The 20,660-nt window shown below is 35.1% G+C and overlaps 2 protein-coding genes across 3 annotated transcripts; both read left to right on the top strand.

The window, feature by feature from the left end:
• Nucleotides 1-1,470: 1,470 nt before the first annotated feature.
• On the top strand, nucleotides 1,471-2,358 carry LOC129260217 (haloacid dehalogenase-like hydrolase domain-containing protein 3). Its single transcript, XM_054898241.2, has one exon. It carries the CDS (start codon nucleotides 1,549-1,551, stop codon nucleotides 2,272-2,274), a length of 726 nt encoding a protein of 241 aa, XP_054754216.2. The 5' UTR covers nucleotides 1,471-1,548; the 3' UTR covers nucleotides 2,275-2,358.
• A 5,600-nt stretch (nucleotides 2,359-7,958) lies between these two features.
• On the top strand, nucleotides 7,959-18,168 carry LOC129260216 (leucine-rich repeat-containing protein 4-like). Of its 2 annotated transcripts, XM_064100378.1 has the most exons (3): nucleotides 7,959-8,106; nucleotides 13,675-13,770; nucleotides 15,348-18,168. In XM_064100378.1, exon 3 carries the CDS (start codon nucleotides 15,373-15,375, stop codon nucleotides 16,975-16,977), a length of 1,605 nt encoding a protein of 534 aa, XP_063956448.1. In that variant the 5' UTR covers nucleotides 7,959-8,106; nucleotides 13,675-13,770; nucleotides 15,348-15,372; the 3' UTR covers nucleotides 16,978-18,168. The 2 variants fall into 2 exon arrangements, with proteins under 2 accessions (XP_063956448.1, XP_054754215.2); XM_054898240.2 differs by lacking the exon at nucleotides 13,675-13,770.
• The last annotated feature ends 2,492 nt before the right edge of the window (nucleotides 18,169-20,660 follow it).

Below are 20,660 nucleotides of genomic sequence, written 5' to 3' on the forward strand. Positions count from 1 at the left end.
ACTACTATTTCAGCGCTAATCTTATCTATAGGTAGAAAACCCTTATCCATTAAATCCCCCACAAAGAAAATATCAGAGTTTATCCAATTCATATGAAATAATGTTTTCCCTTTGTATAAGATATCTTTATTTAGCCAAATCATTTCTTTGTGATAATTATGCTGTATATCTGCTTGAATATTTAGTAATACCTTTTTAATGTGAAAAACGTTGATATTAAGTTATAATAGAAATAAGGCATCCTGTTTTCGAAAAAACATTTGTTAATATTATATTTACAATTCATAATAACTTTTATACCACCCAGTTGCTGAAACCAGTAATCAAACATACATTTACATACAGGGTTTAACCCAAATATTTACAAAGCCAAAATAAATTCAACGACGCAACTTTTGTTTCAACATCTAACATATTTAGGGCACCTTCCTCTGATGTGCTTACTACATTAGTCCGTTTAACCTTTGCGGTCGTCCTTTCCATAAGAAATCAAAAAATAATTTATCGAGCTCCTTTACTATTTCTTTAGGACAAGGAAGAACTTGTGTTGTATAAATTATTTTCGACATAATCAACGATTTTAATATTAAAATTTTCCCTCTTAATGTAAGGTTTCTCTGTTTCCATATTTGTAACAACTGTTTAATTTTTAATATTCTTTGTTCAGAACTTCAGACCAATTCATTTCTAGACTTAAATGCTTCTTTTTGCAAAAATAAATACCAAGAGACTTGACATAAACGTCCTCCCATAATATATTTCCAATATTATTTGTCGGATCGTTGTTTCCCAGCCAAATAGATTTTGTTTTGTTTTCATTTAAATGAATTCCAGAATATGTTTCAAAGTTTCTAATGATATTAATAGCTGTATTGCCTGATATAACTGTCCTAACAAATAATGTCATATCATCTGCTAACTGCAGTATCTTAAAAGTATTCTTATTTTCATGTTTGTAACCAATACTCAAACCTATGGTATTATTATTTTGTCTTATCTGATTTGCAAGGGTTTCAATGCAAAGTATAAATATTAATGCGGATAAGGGACAGCCCTGTCTTATACCCCGCGATGGGTTTATTATATCTCTTGTTAACCATCCATTCGTTAATATATTAAGATGGATTACCGTACAAAAGTCATATTTGGCATTGGTTTATGTTGAGATTAGCGGTGAATTTATTACAAGCACTCATGGAGTACTTCTGCAAAAGATTTAGGCTCGTATAAGTAAAAGTGGGCATGATGGTTGATAAGATTGTTGCATTGTTAAATGGGCTAACCATCAAGCAGACATTAATACCATAGTTAAGAAAATCAACGAGGGGCACATAAGCATATTGCTTTACGTCTCAACATCCAAGTAAATCCAAGTAAGTAAACGTTAGAGAGAGAGAGATTGCATATGTTATAGAATCTGGAGGGAAATTTAAGTCACCTTTTCTATGCTTTCATTTACACCCAGGTCTTCACGGACATCTTACCATCAAGAAGGATTTTGCACCTTAATGGCCACCATCATCATTACCCTTTGAGTCATTGTGCACCATGTTAAGATACAGACTCCTGACCTTTGATGTGAATAATACCCTGATCAGGGTGAGGAATTCTGTTGGAGATCAGTACAGGAATGTTGCCAAGCAGTTTGGAGTCAACATCAAGGCATCCGACATCAATCGTGAATTCCGGATACAATACAAAGACCAGCTCCGGAGACATCCCAATTTCGGGGTAACCACCAATCAAACAACGGAACAGTGGTGGGACGAGGTCGTCCATCATACTTTTCATGCTGCAGGATGCAATTGCGATAAAGGCATCCTTGGTAGCATATCCTCCAAACTCTTCGATGATTTCAAAACAAGCCAAGCGTGGGAAACGTATCCTGAAGTTAAGGAAATGTTGACCTTTTTAAACCGCAATGGAATTGCCCTTGGTGTCTTGTCAAATAATGACGAACGGTTATTGAGTACGCTGAAAGCAGTCGATATTGCCGACCATTTCGCTTTCATCCTTCCATCAACAATCGCAAAATGTGAAAAGCCAGATGCAGAGTTTTTCAATATGGCTTTGGAACGCTTGGATATTGAACCTGGGCTCTCTGCACATATTGGAGATAATGTCAATTTAGATTACCGTGCAGCACGAACCGTTGGCATGGACGCATATCTTGTTGATCGCGAGGGTACGTTGTTGGAAAACCATCCAGAAATCAACCCCGATCATCTCTTGTCTGATATATCTGACCTTGAGCCTTTGATTTTTATGAAATAGTTTTGCCTTGTTCTTGATACAATATCAATTATGCATGTAATCTGGAACAAAATCGAGTCTAATAGACCAGGTGGGTGTTTTATAAAGCTGTTCGTAAGTTAAGAGCGACTTTAAGAACGACTGGTGATCTTTTCTTATGGTTATAAGTTATATTCATTGGCGATGGCTTAGTGCGTAAGAAAGGATCACCAGTCGTTCTTAAAGTCACTCTTAACTTACGAATAGCTTTATGAAATGGCACCCTGTTCGGAGTTCTATTCTGTGCATGATCATCAGAAGTTCATTTGTATAGCAGGGTGGTTTAATGTTCAATGAGAGAAGCACCAACTTTGATGTCTTGATCATGCATATTCTATTTAAATTGTGTATTTCATTAGATCCACTGCAAAGCAACAATATGCATTCATTAGGCTATTTCAATCTCCGTATTATTGATGGTTATTTTAGAATGTATGAAAAACTACACAAAGTGTTAGTTTAATTGTTCCCCCTTTTAATGCATTCTTGTCTAATTTAAACTGAAATTTGTTCTTTGTGACCTTGACCTCAGAAGTTAAAAGATTGTTTTGAGGTAACAATTTGATGCTGAATCTAATAAGAACAAATTTTATTTACTGTCCTACTCAAAATCAACAGGTATTATATATCTGTGAAGAAATAGTAATTTAAAGGGGAATTCAACCATTCTCGTTGAATGTTGTGTGAGGGAAGAGAAAAGATAAGTAAAACAGAATGGTGAAAGTCTGAAAGCATTTGGACAAGCAGTAAAAAAAATTATGGCTGTTTTAAAATTGAGATCCCTAAGACTGTAAATTTTTAATTGGCAACTTGGCAAGTAAATCAAGTGGTTAGGGCAACTTTCCCATAGACCATATGCTTATTATTAATCAGGGATTTGTGCCTTTCCCCCTGGGCAGTAATCAAAATATAACCCTAGTACTCTGGTAGCACATTTGTTTTATGTAGTAAGAAATATATAATTTCAAGTAAAACTTGAATTAAAAAGACATTTAGCCATTTTTATGTATTGGATGGAGTAAATGAAATCTTTGAGTAGTCCTTGCCTTATATCACTGTTATATCACCCCGGGGGGGCCACTTACATTGACGAGTGGATACCATGCGCGACCAAAAAAACACGTAAAAAGGATGTCTTTTTCACGATTGGGCACGTTACGCACGTAACGTGATAAGGGTGTCAAAAACACAAAAATAATGAAAAAAGGGTATCTATTTCGCTAGGAAAATTACTTGTTTAGGGTCGAATTTGCGGGGATGATAAAACAAAATTAAAATGTTTAATAAAGGATGTCCTTTTTGCCCCAACACTTCGTGTTTAGAGTCCGATTTGCGCGAGGTGTAGAAGGTGGGGTCGTACTAAACCAAATAAGGTAAGACGAAGACCGAAGGACCCGTAACAATAAAACATTCCTGTACTTGTTTAGGGGTTCATTTCAGGAAATATTTGCCAAGAGTATCGTTTTATTTCCAATACGTGTTAAGGGTAGGGTTTTAGACGCCCATACTTGTTAAGGGGTGCATTTTCAGAATATGGAAATTACGTGTTTAGGGTGCTTTTCGAGACCCCATGGTCGTGCATGGTATCCACTCGTGAATGGAAGTGGCCCCCCCGGGTATATCACCAATTCTGCCAATTTAAAGTCTTTATAGGTTACCATTTTTTTTTTACTTTTAAAAATTTGCAACTTTCTTATTGTTTGTCCGATATATCGTACAAACTTTCACTTATTTGTCAAATGTTTCTTTTTTTCTCTCAAAAACAACTTTTAATTTGGGTTCGATTCCCCTTGAATGAGAAACTGATGCTATGTCTCTTGGAGTAGGCATACATAAAAATATTCAAATTGTACTAACCATGTCACTGAAAAAATATATATTTATAAATATAATATATGTCAAAAGCCTTTCCAAGCAATGTTGGTGTTCTGATTACATTGATATATTGTCTGCCAATATAATTTTCGTTTGAAATACAAATAGCTGCCAAGCAAAGAGAGAGAGAGAGAGGGATAGGTGAATGATCACTTACCACCATTGTATAAAGCGACTGCCATACAAATTTAAATACAGGGATATTACCGTAGAAGCAATTGCCCCAAAAGTGAGAACCCCTGCCCCATGGAGCAATCATGCATCTATTGAAATTAACGTCAATAGGTCATTTACAAATAACTAGCAATGATTATGCAATATACATGTTTACCAATGTATTTAAATTTAAATTTTCAAAGGCAGTATTTTACTTGGGGGATATAAGGAGGTATATGTGAACATGCTTCTGGAGCCCTTTTCATAAACTTGTGTTGATAACAAATTTGCAATACCAGTTAAAAGCTACTGAAATAATTCCCTTTGATTGACTGAAAGTAAACAGTGTTATAGAAACGGTGCCTTCGTTATTAAAACAAGTCTTTATAAAAAGGGACCAAGATCACTGTTTGGCAGAGCTTTGTCTTGAATACATGTATGTTGAAAAATGTTCTCATGAACAATGAATTAGTGATTAAAAAATCATATTTCTTCTCGAAGGTTGTATTGGGGATGGTGAATGGTGGAATAGAAGGCATCGATCTCTTCTGAAACATATACAGTGTGTGAGGAGTGGATCAAGAAGGGAGGCAGGAGGGGCACATGGGGGGACTTTGGCCCCATACCCTGCGTGTGTGTGTGTGTAGGATGGGAAGGGTGTGTGTATTTGTGTGTAAGTGAATAATAGGCTCCACATTGGAGTAGACGAGGGGGACTGACCCTATTATGGTTTCTCGAGTAGTGGGGGGGGGGCGGGAGAAAACAAGGGGGACAACATAGACCGAATAGACCTACTGAGCATATCCTGAAAATTATTGATTCCTCTATCTAAAAAGGGAACCTATCCTGACGTCGCCTTTGCATTCCCACGCCGTGATTTACCCAGGGTAGGCAGGCAATCTTAAAAAATGGCATATATATAGGCCTACTTTTGAAGGAAAATATAGCTGCATTCAATCAATCTGTGTCTTTTTTTATTCTTTGATAGTAAAATCTGGAATCCCGTTAAAGGTGACATGGTATATGGCAATTCGTTCACTCGACTTATCCCAAGCACATTCGAGGGAACGAGTTAATACATATATAGGGCATTTTAGCAATCACTTCGCAGATGCTGTCTATAACACAGAGAATCTTTTATCAAAAGCCCTTCATGACAAAGCAGCATTTGTCGAAAATCGGTGAATCAAAACAGCAGTGTCGATCGTCATAGACAAACGACATATTTGCAATTTTTTGTCCGGTCCGAATCTTAAGACGATGTGCTGTCCCCCTGTCCCGGTCCAACTTTAGAAAATGACCTCTAATCTGTCCTTTGTTATTTGACGAGCATGATCAATAGATTCTGAACGTTGCAGAAAGCGCGAAGTGGACACCAAAATAAGCTGGAACGTCGCGTCGTCGGAAATGTATTGATCGAGTTTGTAAGTCATGGGAAGAAATTTCATTTTAAAAATGCTATGTTACTTCAGGGGCTCCATATAGTTCTGCTTGTTTTAAAGGGAATTAATATCACGTGATAATTGTGCTGTTTGCTATATTAAATCCCACGAAATGTCCATCTGAAAATCCGGGCGCTGCATCCCATCAGCTAGGGACTGCATATCTTGAGTTGAAAATAAAACAGACCACCTCTTGTCTTAAAGAAGGAAGTTCACTTTATGGATGTTGGATTTAAAGGTCAAGTCCACCCTGGAAAAATGTTGATTTGAATAAACAGAGAAAAATCAAAGTAGCATAACGCTGAAAATTTCATCAAAATCGAAATATAAAATAAGAAAGTTATGACAATTTGAAGTTTCACTTATTGTTCACAAAATAGTGATATGCACAACTCAGTGACATGCAAATGAGACAGTCGATGATGTCCCTCACTATTTCTTTTTTTGTTTTTATTGTTTGAATATTTCATTTCAGATTTGACAATAAGGACTAACTTGACTGAACCATATAGTATTTAAACAACGCTATAATTCCACATGTTCAGGGAGGAATTAATCCCTAATCATTGTTTTACTTGACAATGAGGATAAAATTCGAATATTTCATATATAACAAAATACAAAAGAAATAGAGTGGATGACGTCATCAGTCTCCTCATTTGCATACCGAAGAGGATGTGCATATAGCTGTTTTGTGAAATTAAGCGAAACCTTAAATGTCATAACTTTCTTATTTTACATCTGATTTTGCTGAAATTTTCAGCGTTATGCTTGTTGGATTTTCTTTTTTATTCAAATCAACTTTTTGTTGGGGTAGATACTGGTAAAAGTTTGATAGAAATCCATCAAAGAATTAGATAATTAATATGCATTTTTTGTGTTTATAATTTGTGACGTCGCATATATATAACTTAACATGATGGATAAAAATAGTTTTCTTACAGAAGGGGATCTGGATTGATGTAAACTTCTCAAAAAAATTTGGAAATCTGAATTTGATCGATAATACCTCCTCGGTTTTAGAAAATATCATTGTGTAATTAATATCAATGAATATATCATTTAATTCTCTTTAAAATTATACCCTACATGATATGATTATGGTTCACATGGAGGTGCCGTGCTTTGAAATGTGGGGTAAGGTCAAAATTCAAAAGTTGCAAAATGACACAATATTGAAAGTCACTGTTCTTTTTTCCATGGTGATGAGTGAGTTTCTCAGCGGTTTCTCTTGATTTTGATCGATAATCACTCCTCGGTTTTAGTAAATATCAATGTGTAATTAATATCAATGAATGGATCATTTAATTATCTTTAAAATGATACCCTACATGATATGATTATGGTTCACATGGAGGTGCAGTGCCTTGAAATGTGGGGCAAGGTCAAAATTCAAAGGTTGTAAAATGAACAATATTGAATGTCACTGTTCTTTTTTCCGTGGTGATGAGTGAGTTTCTCAGTGGTTTCTTTTGTTTTCATGCACCTTAACATAACATTAAGATGGAATCAAACACACCTCTGCACAAGCAGACACAAAACAAATAAACAAACATGCATGGGTATTTAAAACCACGACTCAAACCATACATAAACAACCACAAAACATAAAAAAAAATGAAGAAACAGGGGCTTGCTTTGAATGGATTTTCATCTCTATTGACACCGACAAAAGATTCATGTTCTGTATTGACCCTTCATGACTATTTCTGCTCGTTTTTTGTTGTTGCAGATTTTCAATTCAGACCTCACCCAACACTTTTAAATCTTGCTCTTTGTGTGATGGCATATGATCATAACAAGCATGGTATCATTTTAAAGATGAGAATTAAATGATCTTTTGAATGATGTTAAATATGCATTGTGTTATATTGGGAGTTGGGAGAAATTGATGGTCAAACTCAGATTTCCAAGTTTTTTTTAGGGGTTTATATATGATATATCCACCTCATAATTAAATCAGTTTCAATTTAATGTTTTAGCCTATATTCCATTGGAGCCCCCCCCCCCCCCCCCCCCCGCCATGTCGTCGAGTCAGTTGATTCATTCACATTATGATAGGAAAGTATAATAACATATGGGGCAAAGTTCTTTGACCTATTGAAAAAAAAACATGTACACGTTTCCTGAACTTGGACTTCGAAAGTTCTTCCTTTTTCCCCAGTATGAATATCGATACCACTGGGGAATTCCACTTACCTATATGTTTGCGCATAATCATGTAGGCCTACTGTAATAGTTGATGAAAACGAGACAATCAGCTTAAATGAACACGGCTCTCCATGACAACTATTCTATTCATGTGATGAAATTCTTCCATTTTCATGGCTCAGGATATTTGGTGAGTTACAAATAAACATTTAGTAAATTATTACGTATCTTTTCTCAACTATGATTATATTGTTTTATTCTTGCGATCAGAGGTGTCCAATCATTATACTGTGTATGAAAACCTTTACATAGATTGTGAGCTATGTTAATTACCATGGTATAATGTTGTTCTTGTAAATCGTACAAATAATTCTAAAATGGGTTATCAATTAGGAATAAATATCTGCAGTATAACTAATAAATCCCGAGGTACTTTCTTAATAACACAATCGAGTCTCGAATTGATTTGGTAATTATGATAAGCTTCAAAGGAAGAGCCCAGGAATTAGGAATTATTAGGAATAAATATCTGCAGTAATTAACTAATAAATCCCGAGGTACTTTCTTAATAACACAATCGAGCTTCTAATTGATTTATTGGTAATTATCATAAGCTTCAAAGGAAGAGCCCAGGAATTAGGAATAAATATCTGCAGTAATTAACTAATAAATCCCTAGGTACTTTCTTAATAACACAATCGAGCTCCTAATTGATTTGGTAATTATGATAAGCTTCAAAGGAAGATGCCCATATCTGCATATATAGGCTTACGGGGTATTGATAGTACAAACATAATTTGAATGACAAAAATCGACAAGAGGCCACTCGTGTTACCCGTGCAATTCAATTGAAAATATAAGTCGTCTGTATTATATACATGTATAGATTGGGAGGGGGTTGGGGCGCTTGCCCCCTAAAAAAAAATACTAATACAATCAAAAGAGGAGAAAATTAGGAAAGAAAGGAGGATGAAATATATCATTTTCTGAATATGCATGTTAAATTCTATCACAATTATATTTTTTTGACAAAAATGTCAAAACTTTTCATAAATTTGGCCTGATACGCCATATCTGGCCCCCTTAAAAAATTTGGCTCATTACGCTACTGACATAACGACATACTGACATAACGATATCCATAACTTTATGAGGAGTAAATACCATCAAACGTGTGATTCATAGCAAAGAAGAATTGAAGAAATTATGATGAAAGAATGATTATGACAAGAACATAACACCGACATAACATCAGTGGACAGAGACAATGAAATGAATGATAACAATGAAAAAAAAGTCATGAACACATAACTGTATATTCATTTTTTTTTCCACTGATGCATTTCATGCATTCTTTGTTATATTTTTGGTTTCGTTCTCCCCCCCCCCCCCAATTTTCAAACTACATTTTATTCAGTTTTAGTATTGGTCTATTTGCAAAGACCATTTTAATGTGATTTTGATTTACTGTTTGTTAGTTTTTTGTTTGTTTTTTCGTTTATTCTAATACTTATTTTGTTGTTGTTGAAAAATTACATGCCTGTTAATTTGTGTTCTGTTTTCCCATTCTACTCTATCAATAATGATGATTTTCTTAACTGTGTAAATCAAACTAACAATCAACTTATAACATATGATGATTTAAATAATATGAGTGAAGATATAATAAGACTAAATGATTCTGCTCCTATTCTTGATTTTGAATTTGATCAACAATATGTAAATGATTGCAAATACTATTCCGACGATGACTTCAAAGAATCTATTGACCCTAATTTGGTACAGTTCAGTGCTATCCACTTTAATTCGAGGAGCATGGTAAAAAATTTCGATCAAATTTCTGCGTACCTGAACAGCCTTTCTTTCAATTTTACTGTTATAGGTATAACTGAGACTTGGTTGAACTCAGAAAACGAAAATCGGTTCATATTGGATGGTTATAACTTTATCAATAATAATAGAAAAGACGGTAGAGGAGGAGGCGTTGGAGTATATTTAGATGAACGACTACTCTATCAATTACGCAATGATCTAAATCCGACATGTTCTTCGTGTGAATCTATTTTCATTGAAATCATTATACCTAATGTTAAAAGTATTATAGTTGGAATAATCTATAGGCCCCCAAAATCTAATCTTCATCAATACGCTGGATATTTTTCCGATTTATTGCAAAAACTTTCAAAAGAAAACAAACAAATATATCTACTTGGAGATTATAATATCAATTTATTGAATATGACTTCAAATAGTACTATCAACTTAATGAATACAATTGCACAATATGGCTTTTATATAAAAATTAACTTGCCAACTCGTGTAACTAATACATCTCAATCTATTATAGACAATATATTAACAAATGAAAGTGATATTATCTCGGGTGTGCTTTATTCTCCAATAACTGATCACATGCCAATTTTTTGTTACAAAGGAATTCTTAAGAATGATTCAGCCCAATATTACACTTCAAGGAAAATCAATGAATCAACGATCAATAGTTTTTTTGTTGAACTGTATAATGTTGACTGGAGTGAAGTACTAGCATGTATCGATGCTGACAAATCCTATAATTTATTCATGAAAATGTTTATCAAACTTTATGATAAACATTTTCCTCGTCAACAACAAAAAAGGAGAAGAAGAAATAGAAAACCGTGGGTTACCAACAAAATTTTAAGATTAATTAAAAAAAGAATAAATGTTTCAAAATATTTTGCCAAACTAGACTTGCCAGTAACGAGAGAAAATTTAAAAAAATTAGAAATAAACTTATTAATATCATTCGTATATCTCGTCAAGAATATTACAAAAAAATATTATATATGAATCAGAGTAGTATAAAAAAGACATGGAAAACTATTAATGAGTTATTAGGTAAGAAGAAAAATCTAATCCCCAAAGTGTTTAAATGTAATCAAAAAATATATTCTCAACCATCTGAAATATCTGATGCATTCAATGAGTATTTTGTAAATATTGGAAAAAATATTAGTGATATGGTCCCACAATCTATTCATTCTTCTCACTTTTATTGTCGAACAAATGTGGTTGGTTCCTTCTTTTTATCACCTGTACATATAAATGAATTGATTAATATTTGTAAATGCCTTAAAAGTAGTGCAAGTTGTGGAATTGATAACGTAAATTGTAAAGTTGTTAAGCGTGTCATTTATGCCATTGCTTTGCCTTTAGCTCACGTATTTAATCTGTCTTTTGCAACTGGGAAAGTACCTTCAAAACTCAAAGAATCTAAAGTAATTCCTGTTTTTAAGAAAGATGACCCCGATAAATTTGTAAATTATAGACCAATATCCCTCTTACCATGTTTCTCCAAATTGCTTGAACGACTAGTATATAATCGATTACATAAGTTTTTAAACAGTAATGATATCTTAAGTGATTCTCAATACGGATTTCGACCCACTTATTCCTGTGAGCATGTTCTTTTAAAAGTTAAACAAAAAATAATGGATTCATTTATTGCTGACGAACATATAATTGGGGTCTTCTTAGATCTATCTAAAGCTTTCGATTCTATGGACCATTCATTACTTTTATTTAAGCTTAATCAATATGGAGTTCGAGGGATCGCGTTAGACTGGTTTAGGGATTATCTTTTAAATAGGGTTCAACATACATTTGTCCACGGTGTCTTATCTTCTTCATTAAATGTTTCCGTTGGGGTACCGCAAGGATCAATTTTAGGCCCCTTGTTATTTCTTTTATATATAAACGACCTTTGTAAATCATCTAATTTGTTAACCTTTTATCAATTTGCTGATGACACAAGTATGTTTTATTTTTCTCAAAGATTTAAATAATACCATCCACATCCTCAACAATGAACTCCAAAATGTTTCCGACTGGTTGAAAGCAAATAAGTTGTCCCTGAATATCAATAAAACTAGATGCATCTATTTTAATAAAAATAAATCTTTAACACGAACCCATACTGACAAATCTAATAATTATAATCCAATTGACAACGCTCATATTCACATTTATATCGACAATAAACGTATCGAATTAAGTAATTCCATTAACTTTTTAGGTGTCACATTGGATAATCTTTTGAATTTTAAGTACCATATGATAAATGTATTACATAAGATAAGTAGGAATACTGGTTTAATTTACAAACTTAAGCATAGTTTACTTCATAAAAATCTGATAACTCTATACCATTCCATAATTTTCCCTTATTTAAAATATTGCAATATTGTCTGGGCTACCAATGTAACCTCATATGAATTGGACTCAATATTCAAAATTCAAAAGAAATGTTTAAGAATAATTACCAATTCCAATTACCTAGCACCATCCGCACCTTTATTTAAGAAATTGTCTTTACTTAATATATATGATATTAATAAGCAAGAACTCGCAATATTTATGTATAAGTACAAGAAGAGGTTGTTACCCACTCCTTTTTCAGATCTTTTTCAATACAATAATCAAGTTCATAATCATAATACCCGTTCTTCCAATAAATTTCATTTATGGTCTATCAAGTCTAGTCACGAAGCTAAATCATTGAGTTATGTAGGTCCCAAACAATGGAACGAGATTCCCCAAATAATAACTAATTCACAATTTATATCATCCTTTAGAAAACAGTACAAAAATTTTCTAGTAAATGATTATTAATTTTCGCAGTTGATATCAATGCATTACTTGTACCATATCTACCCCCCCCCCCTCCTTCGATTCGTGTCTTTTTGTATTCTTTGTTGTTGTTTTTTTCCTCCTTTTTCCTACATTGTATTTACTATAATGATATGACATTCTGTTTTTTTTTATTCAATATTGTTGTCGTTTTACTATGTTTTGGCGATCCAGCCTTACAGGTTTCTTATAACCTTCATGGAAAGCCACGCAATTTATTTTATTATCTAATCACATTATTTGATGTTTCTTGTATTTTTATCTTATTTTGCGAAATAAAGATTGAATTGAATTGAATTGAATAAATAAGGTCTTAAATCTGTAAAGAGATGGACATATTAGTGTACAATTAAAAAAAAATCACATCCTTATTTGACATACCCTTTATTCACCCTGCCCCCCCCCCCTCCTCCGCTCCTCTGACTTCCTTTTAAAATATATTTTAAAGGAAGTCGGGTAACATTATTACTCAAGTTATGGGGTCAATGTGGGGGGGGGGGGGGCAACATGACCTATAGCATAGCTAGACGCCATTTTTCCTCAAATTGAATGGGGATAACATTGAATCGACTCAAACCCGGCTTTCTTCTGATCCTTTTTGATACCCTCTCTTCTCTCTCTTTGTTTTTGTCTGTATTGCTTTCCCCCTTGGCCCTTTTCCTTTTCTTTAAATGCCGCTCATGGCCCCATTTTATAAAAAGTATATGATCTAGTTGGAATATCATCTTTCATTGGAAGAGCCAATCAAAAAGCTGATTTTTTTCTGTTAAGCGCCTGTCTATCATATAATTTTTTCTTAAATGAGGCCCCCGGGGGGGGGGGGGGCGGGGCACTCCCATTGACGATTGGATATCATGCGTGTCCAAAGAAACACGTAAAACGGGCCGATTGCACGAAAGGGTCTTTGCAAGAACCGTACCGTGTTGCCCATATAATGATGCGCCATGTGAAACGCATTTTAAATTACCTACAAACACATTTTATTCATCCAAAAATCAAAAATCTTTGTTTATAAAATGATGTGATATATCATGAAATAGAAATTGATTTAAATGCTAGCTAACAAAAATTTGTTTATCATACATTTCAGAAATATCCCGCATACGTACAGTGCATCATAAAAGATGGGCGACACCCACGAAAGACGGTCCTTGGAAAGGCGTGCATAAATTATATCGGCCCCAAGGTATCTATTTCAAGAGATCTGCCACGTTACGTAGTACGTAATAAGGGTGTCAAAAACACTAAAATGCTGAAATTCGCAAGGAAAACTATACGTGTTTATCCAATTAACAAAAAAAGACTTTATGGAATACTTGAAAAAAAGGGTACCTCTTTGTCTCCAATACTTGTTAAGGGTAGGATTTTACACGCCAATATTAAGGGGTGCATTTTCAGAACAATACCCGTTTAGCTTGCTTTTCGAAACCCCATGGATGCGCATGATATCCACTCGTCAATGGAAGTGCCCCCATGGCCCGGCTGGGAGCGGGGCTGCTTTCCCCAAAGTTTTCCTTGGGGGTGCTGCGTTTATTATTTCTTATTCCATAGGCAGCACCCCCATGAATTCTCGATGGTATGACAAAATGGAGAAATGTAACCCAAATGACCAACATTTTTTTTTACAGAAACCTTTTTTTTTTCAAAGTCACATCAGCACCCCCACTAAAAAAAAATCATTCCCAGCTAGGGCCCTGCATGGTCCCCCCCGAATAAGGCCCATAGCAGGATTACTCATTGATCAATCTTCCCGAAGGACTCCTTTTGTAATGAAATCAACAACAGGTGAAAGTCCACTCGGTACTCCAGTTTCAATATTTATTCTAATCATGGGACTACATTTATAAGTTCTCAGAAATAGTTTGTTACTGTATACTTTTTTACTTTTTATAGATAAAGACTCGTTACTCCCATATCAATATTTGTATTAATCATGGGATTGAATTCATCGGTAATCAAGTTCTCAGACAGTTTTTATACGCGTTTTCTGTCTATATGTACATATACTTCATAGATTGCCTGCATAGATCATATGTATATAGCTTTTATAGTTTACTAAAATCAAGGTTATTTGCTGACGCAATTATGCATGCAATAATACGTACTGTATGTGCTGACGTTGGAGGAATAGGAGAAGTTGGGGGAGGAGGAGAAGGAGAAGAAGAAGAAGAAGAAGAGAAAGAAGAAGAAGAAGAAGAGGAAGAAGAATAAGAAGAGAAAGAAGAAGAACAAGAAGAAGAGAAAGAAGAAGAGAAAGGAAAAGAAGAAGAAAAAGAAAATGAAGATAAAGAAGAAGAGGAAGAAAAAGAAGAAGCAAAAATTTGGCATTTTTTGTTACAAAACTACAATTTTGTTCTAGATTTAGACATAATATTCAGAAAATAATATCAAACTGTACCCTTGTCTTTTTATTTCCTTTTCTCTTTTTTTCTTTTCTTGGTCGTGCAAAATTTTGGGGGTCTATATGGCCCCAAGCCCCTTCCCCCTCCATCTGTACGCCTGTGCATTAATTGGACACCTTGATTTTATACTATTTTGTACATATTTGTAAGGTTTTTTATTGTTGAAATAAATGATTTGATTTTATTTGATTGGCTGGTACCATAGTACTTACTGAATTAAGGGGAATACACATAACAACTAAGATGAAAGTGAGAAAGGGATCTCAGTATCTCTATTGGTACTCATACTTCTTTTCTTCATTGCTAAACTTGACATCAATCTGAAAAAAATAATGTTTTGTTGTTTGTATTTTGGATACAGATATGTGTACACAATTATTGCTTTGATGACAACAATGGCAGGATTCCATAAAGTATTCATCACGGGATTTCAGTTGCTCATGTATGCAGCATTTAGCTCATCGCTGGCATGGCAACATTATTGTCAATGCTCAACCTTTAGTATGCAGTCAGATAGCAGCTCTGAACTCGAGCTTCAAGGACGTTGTACCTGTCCGGAATATGGCATCATTCCTGAAAATATTCTTCAGAATATTGAGAAACTAGAGCTGGGTTACTCACAACGAGTCATCCTCAGCAGTGGCAACATTCAGAAATTCCATCAGATAAAGGATCTAAATATATCAGGCATGCAGTACATTGAGCCGGGTGGTCTTCAGGGGTTAGAGACCTTGCAGACCCTAGTCCTGTCCAACTACTACATGCGCGTCTTGGAAAGCGAGGTCTTTACTGATCTCAAATTGACAAAGCTTGTAATTGAAGGCACATCTCTAAACAAGATTCATGCTCTTGAAAACGGGACGTTTCTCGGTTTGAACAACTTAAATCGTCTTGATATGAAATGCAATGGCATCACGGACATTTCTGAAGAGCATTTTCGCGGTCTAGAGAATCTGGGTGTCATTTATCTGAATGAGAACAAAATCACGCACATCAAAGCAGATACTTTCATCCACGCACCAGTATTGACTGAAATACATCTATCGGATAATCAAATTTCAGAGATTCATCATCATGCATTTGATGGCTTGACAAGATTGGCGAAAGTGGTGTTGGATGGGAACAGCATCAAAGGAATGCCTCAACCTGTGCCTGTCCCTGGATCTATGGTGGACTCTAATCATGCAAGACACGTGACCATCTTACTTGATGATAATCCACTACGATGTGACTGCCACCTGAATTGGATCGCATCCTGGCTAGATGCGGGTCAGGAGTGCCATGGGCGCTGCCTCACACCAAGCAAATGGGCCGGCTTTACCCTGGAGCATGTGTACAAAGACGGTCTACCACAGTGCCAACCGAACAACACCGTCCAGTCAGTGCAGCCGGGAAAGCAATTGGAACTTACTTGTTCCATTACTGGTGCTTCTTGGGTGATTCCAGATGGACATACCTTCAAAGAACATGGTGATTGCCAAGATCAGTTTTGCTTAACCAACAGAGATTCTTTGGTGATCTGGAGGACATCCCCTGAGCTATCTGGCAATTACACCTGCCTTTCTCCAGATGGTACTCGGGCGTTCTTTTACGGGGTTGATGTGGAAGAATCGAGTGCACGTTTCTCTGTTTCAATGATTGCTGGATTCGTAGTAGGTGGATTTTTACTTTTTGTTATCACCATTGTAGCTGCATATAAGCTGCGTGCGTCAATAAACCCACCTCCAGAACCGCAGCCTCCGGAACTGCAGCCTCCGGAACCACTGCCTCAAGAACAGCCACCTCCAGGAAACCCAGTTCGTGAAAACCCAGGTCCTGCAAACCCACCAGAAGAACATGAAGATGGTGATCAAGTTCTGCTATTGGCAGGCAAAAAGGATGGAAGCTCATCAGATTCCATGAAGAAATACAATTCCATAGGGATAATCTACAATAAAGATTCTTTTTATCATAAGGAAAATGTCAACATCTTTTGTAGCAACTCTGCATGAAAAGCATCTGCTTTTCATTATCAAGATGAAAGTTGATATGTAAATATTCATTTGCATCAAAACTATTTTGTTTAACGAACTGGCCTAAACCAGAAATGTCATGAATATTTTACATTTACATTTTCTAATTTAGATTTTTTAACATTTTAATCAAAATTAACTGACATATATTGTAAATTATGTTTATTATACAACCGTTGATTTAAAACGAATTCATATCAACTGCTATTAGGGGCCAATCTGAGAGATTAAAGTTACAACTTCAGGGGTGCCCAACTGTCCACATCCCCATTTTCGTCAAAGCGTTCTGTACCTAATACTCTGTTGGCCATCCTCACTATATGCAGAGTTATTTTCCTGTGCTTTGTACATGTATAGACCAGACCCATATTGCTTGTATTCAGACCTTGCATTCATTGTTATGGCAACCAGGCTTTTGCAGGATCTCTTCTTAATTTGGAATACTCTCCATTCAAGATGCACCCAGTACTGGCGCACCTTAAAGAGAAGACTTGCCTCTTATAATTTTTCTCGTTATTCCACCTTGGAACTTAAGTTCAACTTTAAGTTACACTTAGCTGCTTGTGAAACACCTTTAGGATTGGTATATATATATATACAGTTAAGGCCGAAAGTTTACATACACCCATGGAATTCAGTGAAATTGGTTTCTTTGCCAAACATCGTAAAATTTACTACATCTTCAGAAATAAAAATACTACCATGACGAATTTGGTTTAAAATGAAGAGTATATTAAGCTCTTACACATTATTGGGATGCCGCTAGGATTAAAGTAAATTTCAGTTGGATTTTTTTTAAAGAAAAAAAAGTAATATTCGTGCCAAATGTATGCGATTGTTTATTATATTTTCAAACATTGTTTCATAGGAGTATATAAATGTCAAATCTATGATTTATATTACTTTTTCTATCATGATATGTCACCACTGAACAAAAAGTATAATCTGAAATGTTTGTGTTGAGAAGTAACTAGCACAAATATGAAATGTTTTTGTCAAGTTTTTATTTCTAATTTGTCTGCAATATGAAGATTTTTTGGGGAAAAAATTGACACCTAAATATTTTTCAGCTCCTGATGACAAAGCAATGTGATGAAGGGGCATGACATACTCATTTGTTTGATATCAAATTTGTCATGATCGCACAAATATTTTGTAAGATACAGTAAATTTTATGATGTTTGGCAAGTGTAAACTTTTCTTTGAATTTCCTGGTTGTATGTAAACTTCTGCCCCCAACTGTATATATCACTGAATCATTCTGCTGCGAGAATTTTTTTTTTAAAGGCCTGGTCTGGTCAGGGTTAAATATATTTATTAAGTTTGTATCGCTTGGTCTTCAAGCAGATGGTCTACTAGCAGGCGGTCTAATTTTGATCTGCCAACTTTGATACTTGATATTATTTATTTACTTTTCTTCTGCATAACAATGTTATAAGGTAACACAAATATAACAGATGTTTGACAATAAACCAGGGCCCTGTTACGTAAAAATTTGTCATAATGACATAAAATTATGCATAGCTTAATATGTCGTTGACATAAATTCCGTTCCACAAAATATAAGGGTAAGGGGTGATATAAATTGTATTATAAATCTAAGGAAATATCCTATCCTCATTTAAGTAAGCATACTAACTATTATGCTTAGGCCTAGCTCTGCTTAATTCTTAAGGGTAATTTTTACGATAATCATTTTTTTATTTAAAATACGTAAAGAGTACATCGTAGCATTTGTAGGCTATCCAATGATATACAAATTATTTCAAAACTCAAAGTAAAACTCAAATATCATCAAATTAGAAAGGGCATGATAAAAAATAATTGTAAAATTACCCTTAAGTCCCTTTTTGCGGAAAGTCGCTGTTTTATGTCTTTAATTAATCACAACATAAATTTATGTCAATCAAATGGATTTATGTCATGATTAATATCGTGATTTATGGCATAAAGCTTTAATCAACGGATTTATGTCAATATTTGTGTTTTGTCATGATTTATGCTATACATCATAAATCATGATATATCATGACATTAATCAATACATATACATTACTGAACATAAAATAAAATCTCATGCTGAAGACTCATGATGACGATGATGGTGATGATGATGGTGGTGATGATGACAGTGATGGTGGCGATGATGATGATAGCGATGATGATGGTGGTGATGTATGATAATGGTGATGGTGATAATGATGATGACGAAATGGTAATGATGGATATATATTCACCTTTCATTGAGAATTTACTGAGGAAGAAGGGAGACCTTTCTCGGTTACACACAATCCAATGAAAGAAATCATGTATGAATCAGGGAGATATTTAAAACCTGCAGTTTTTCACTTGAAAATCAATCAACTTTCAGGGAGTCTCCCCGACAATCAGGGAGACTTGGCAGCACTGCTAATAATCAAGGGCCTGTTTCAGAGGAGTTGCGATCAAACGGAACTCTGAAAAATCAAATGCAACTTGACTTTCAACCAATCAAAAGCATTCATTAGGGATTCGTGCTTGATATTTGAGTTGTATTTAAAATGCATATCTTTCTGCAATGGGTACCAGGGATCCGTTTCACAAAACTTGCCATAACAAATTTGCAATAACAGTTAAAAGCTACCAAAATACTTCAATCTTATTGGCTGATAGCAAATTTGTTGTGGAAAATGTCCATTCGTTATTTTAGCAAGTATTTATGAAACAGGAACCAGGTTCTCACACCATCAGGGCAAAACCCACTTGGTCTACTGCATCAACTAGGTCTAATTACTGTTTGGTCCAACTAATCACTTTACTTACGGTAGTCCACTTTCGTAAGTGAAAGAGCGGTTCTTATCATACTGACTAGGTGATGTTTATTAGACCAAGTGGATCTTCGACGAAATGGGTTTAGTAATACAAAGTTTGACGCTTGATTGTAAGAATGATTTTTAAGATCGATTACATTGATCGTGATGTGCCATCAATTGTACAAATAATAATACTAATAGCCAATTTTTATAAAGCGCTTTTCCCAGAATGGCTCAAAGCGCGTTACAGCATATTATTACCCCGGTCATTGGATTCATTTCAATCCCGCACGAAAAGTGCACAATTTCCACTCCCTGGGGAGCATTCCTTGCATTCATCGCAGCCTCATTATGGCGCTGGCAAAATCAAACATACAATATCTTTCGCATCCTACCGGGTACCCATTTAGCACCTGGGTCGAGAGTGGCAAAGTGTGGATTAACGCCTTGCCAAAGGACGCTAGACCGTGGTGGGATTCGAACACACGACCCTCTGTTTACAAGGCGAGAGTCAGAACCACTACACCACGGCTCTTCCACACTGTCAACTGTCCCATCAATCACCATGCTTCATATTATGTGCCCCTTGTCTTGTCTGCCGGTTTAACCTGGGGCCCGTAATACAAAACTTAGCAATGATCGTAGAACACTTTTCTATGATTGATTCCATTGACTACAATGTACAATCAATCGTGAAAATCAAGTGTACGATCAATCGCTAACCTTTGTGTTACGGGACCCAGGTCTCTTGGTGACATGACATCTGCTCCAGAGACAACTGCTCCAGGCTTCATTTCGTCCAAGATTAGGGTTAGGGTTGCAATAGGGTTTTGTATGCTATAGGTATAGGGTTGGGTTTAGCATGGGGAA

Source organism: Lytechinus pictus, chromosome 5, assembly GCF_037042905.1.
Source record: "Lytechinus pictus isolate F3 Inbred chromosome 5, Lp3.0, whole genome shotgun sequence".
Classification (NCBI taxonomy): domain Eukaryota; kingdom Metazoa; phylum Echinodermata; class Echinoidea; order Temnopleuroida; family Toxopneustidae; genus Lytechinus; species Lytechinus pictus.

What these genes read in the sequence shown, in the direction of transcription:
- LOC129260217 (XM_054898241.2), top strand. Translation starts at nt 1,549, where the DNA reads ATGTTAAGATACAGACTCCTGACCTTTGATGTGAATAATACCCTGATC.
- LOC129260216 (XM_064100378.1), top strand. Translation starts at nt 15,373, where the DNA reads ATGACAACAATGGCAGGATTCCATAAAGTATTCATCACGGGATTTCAG.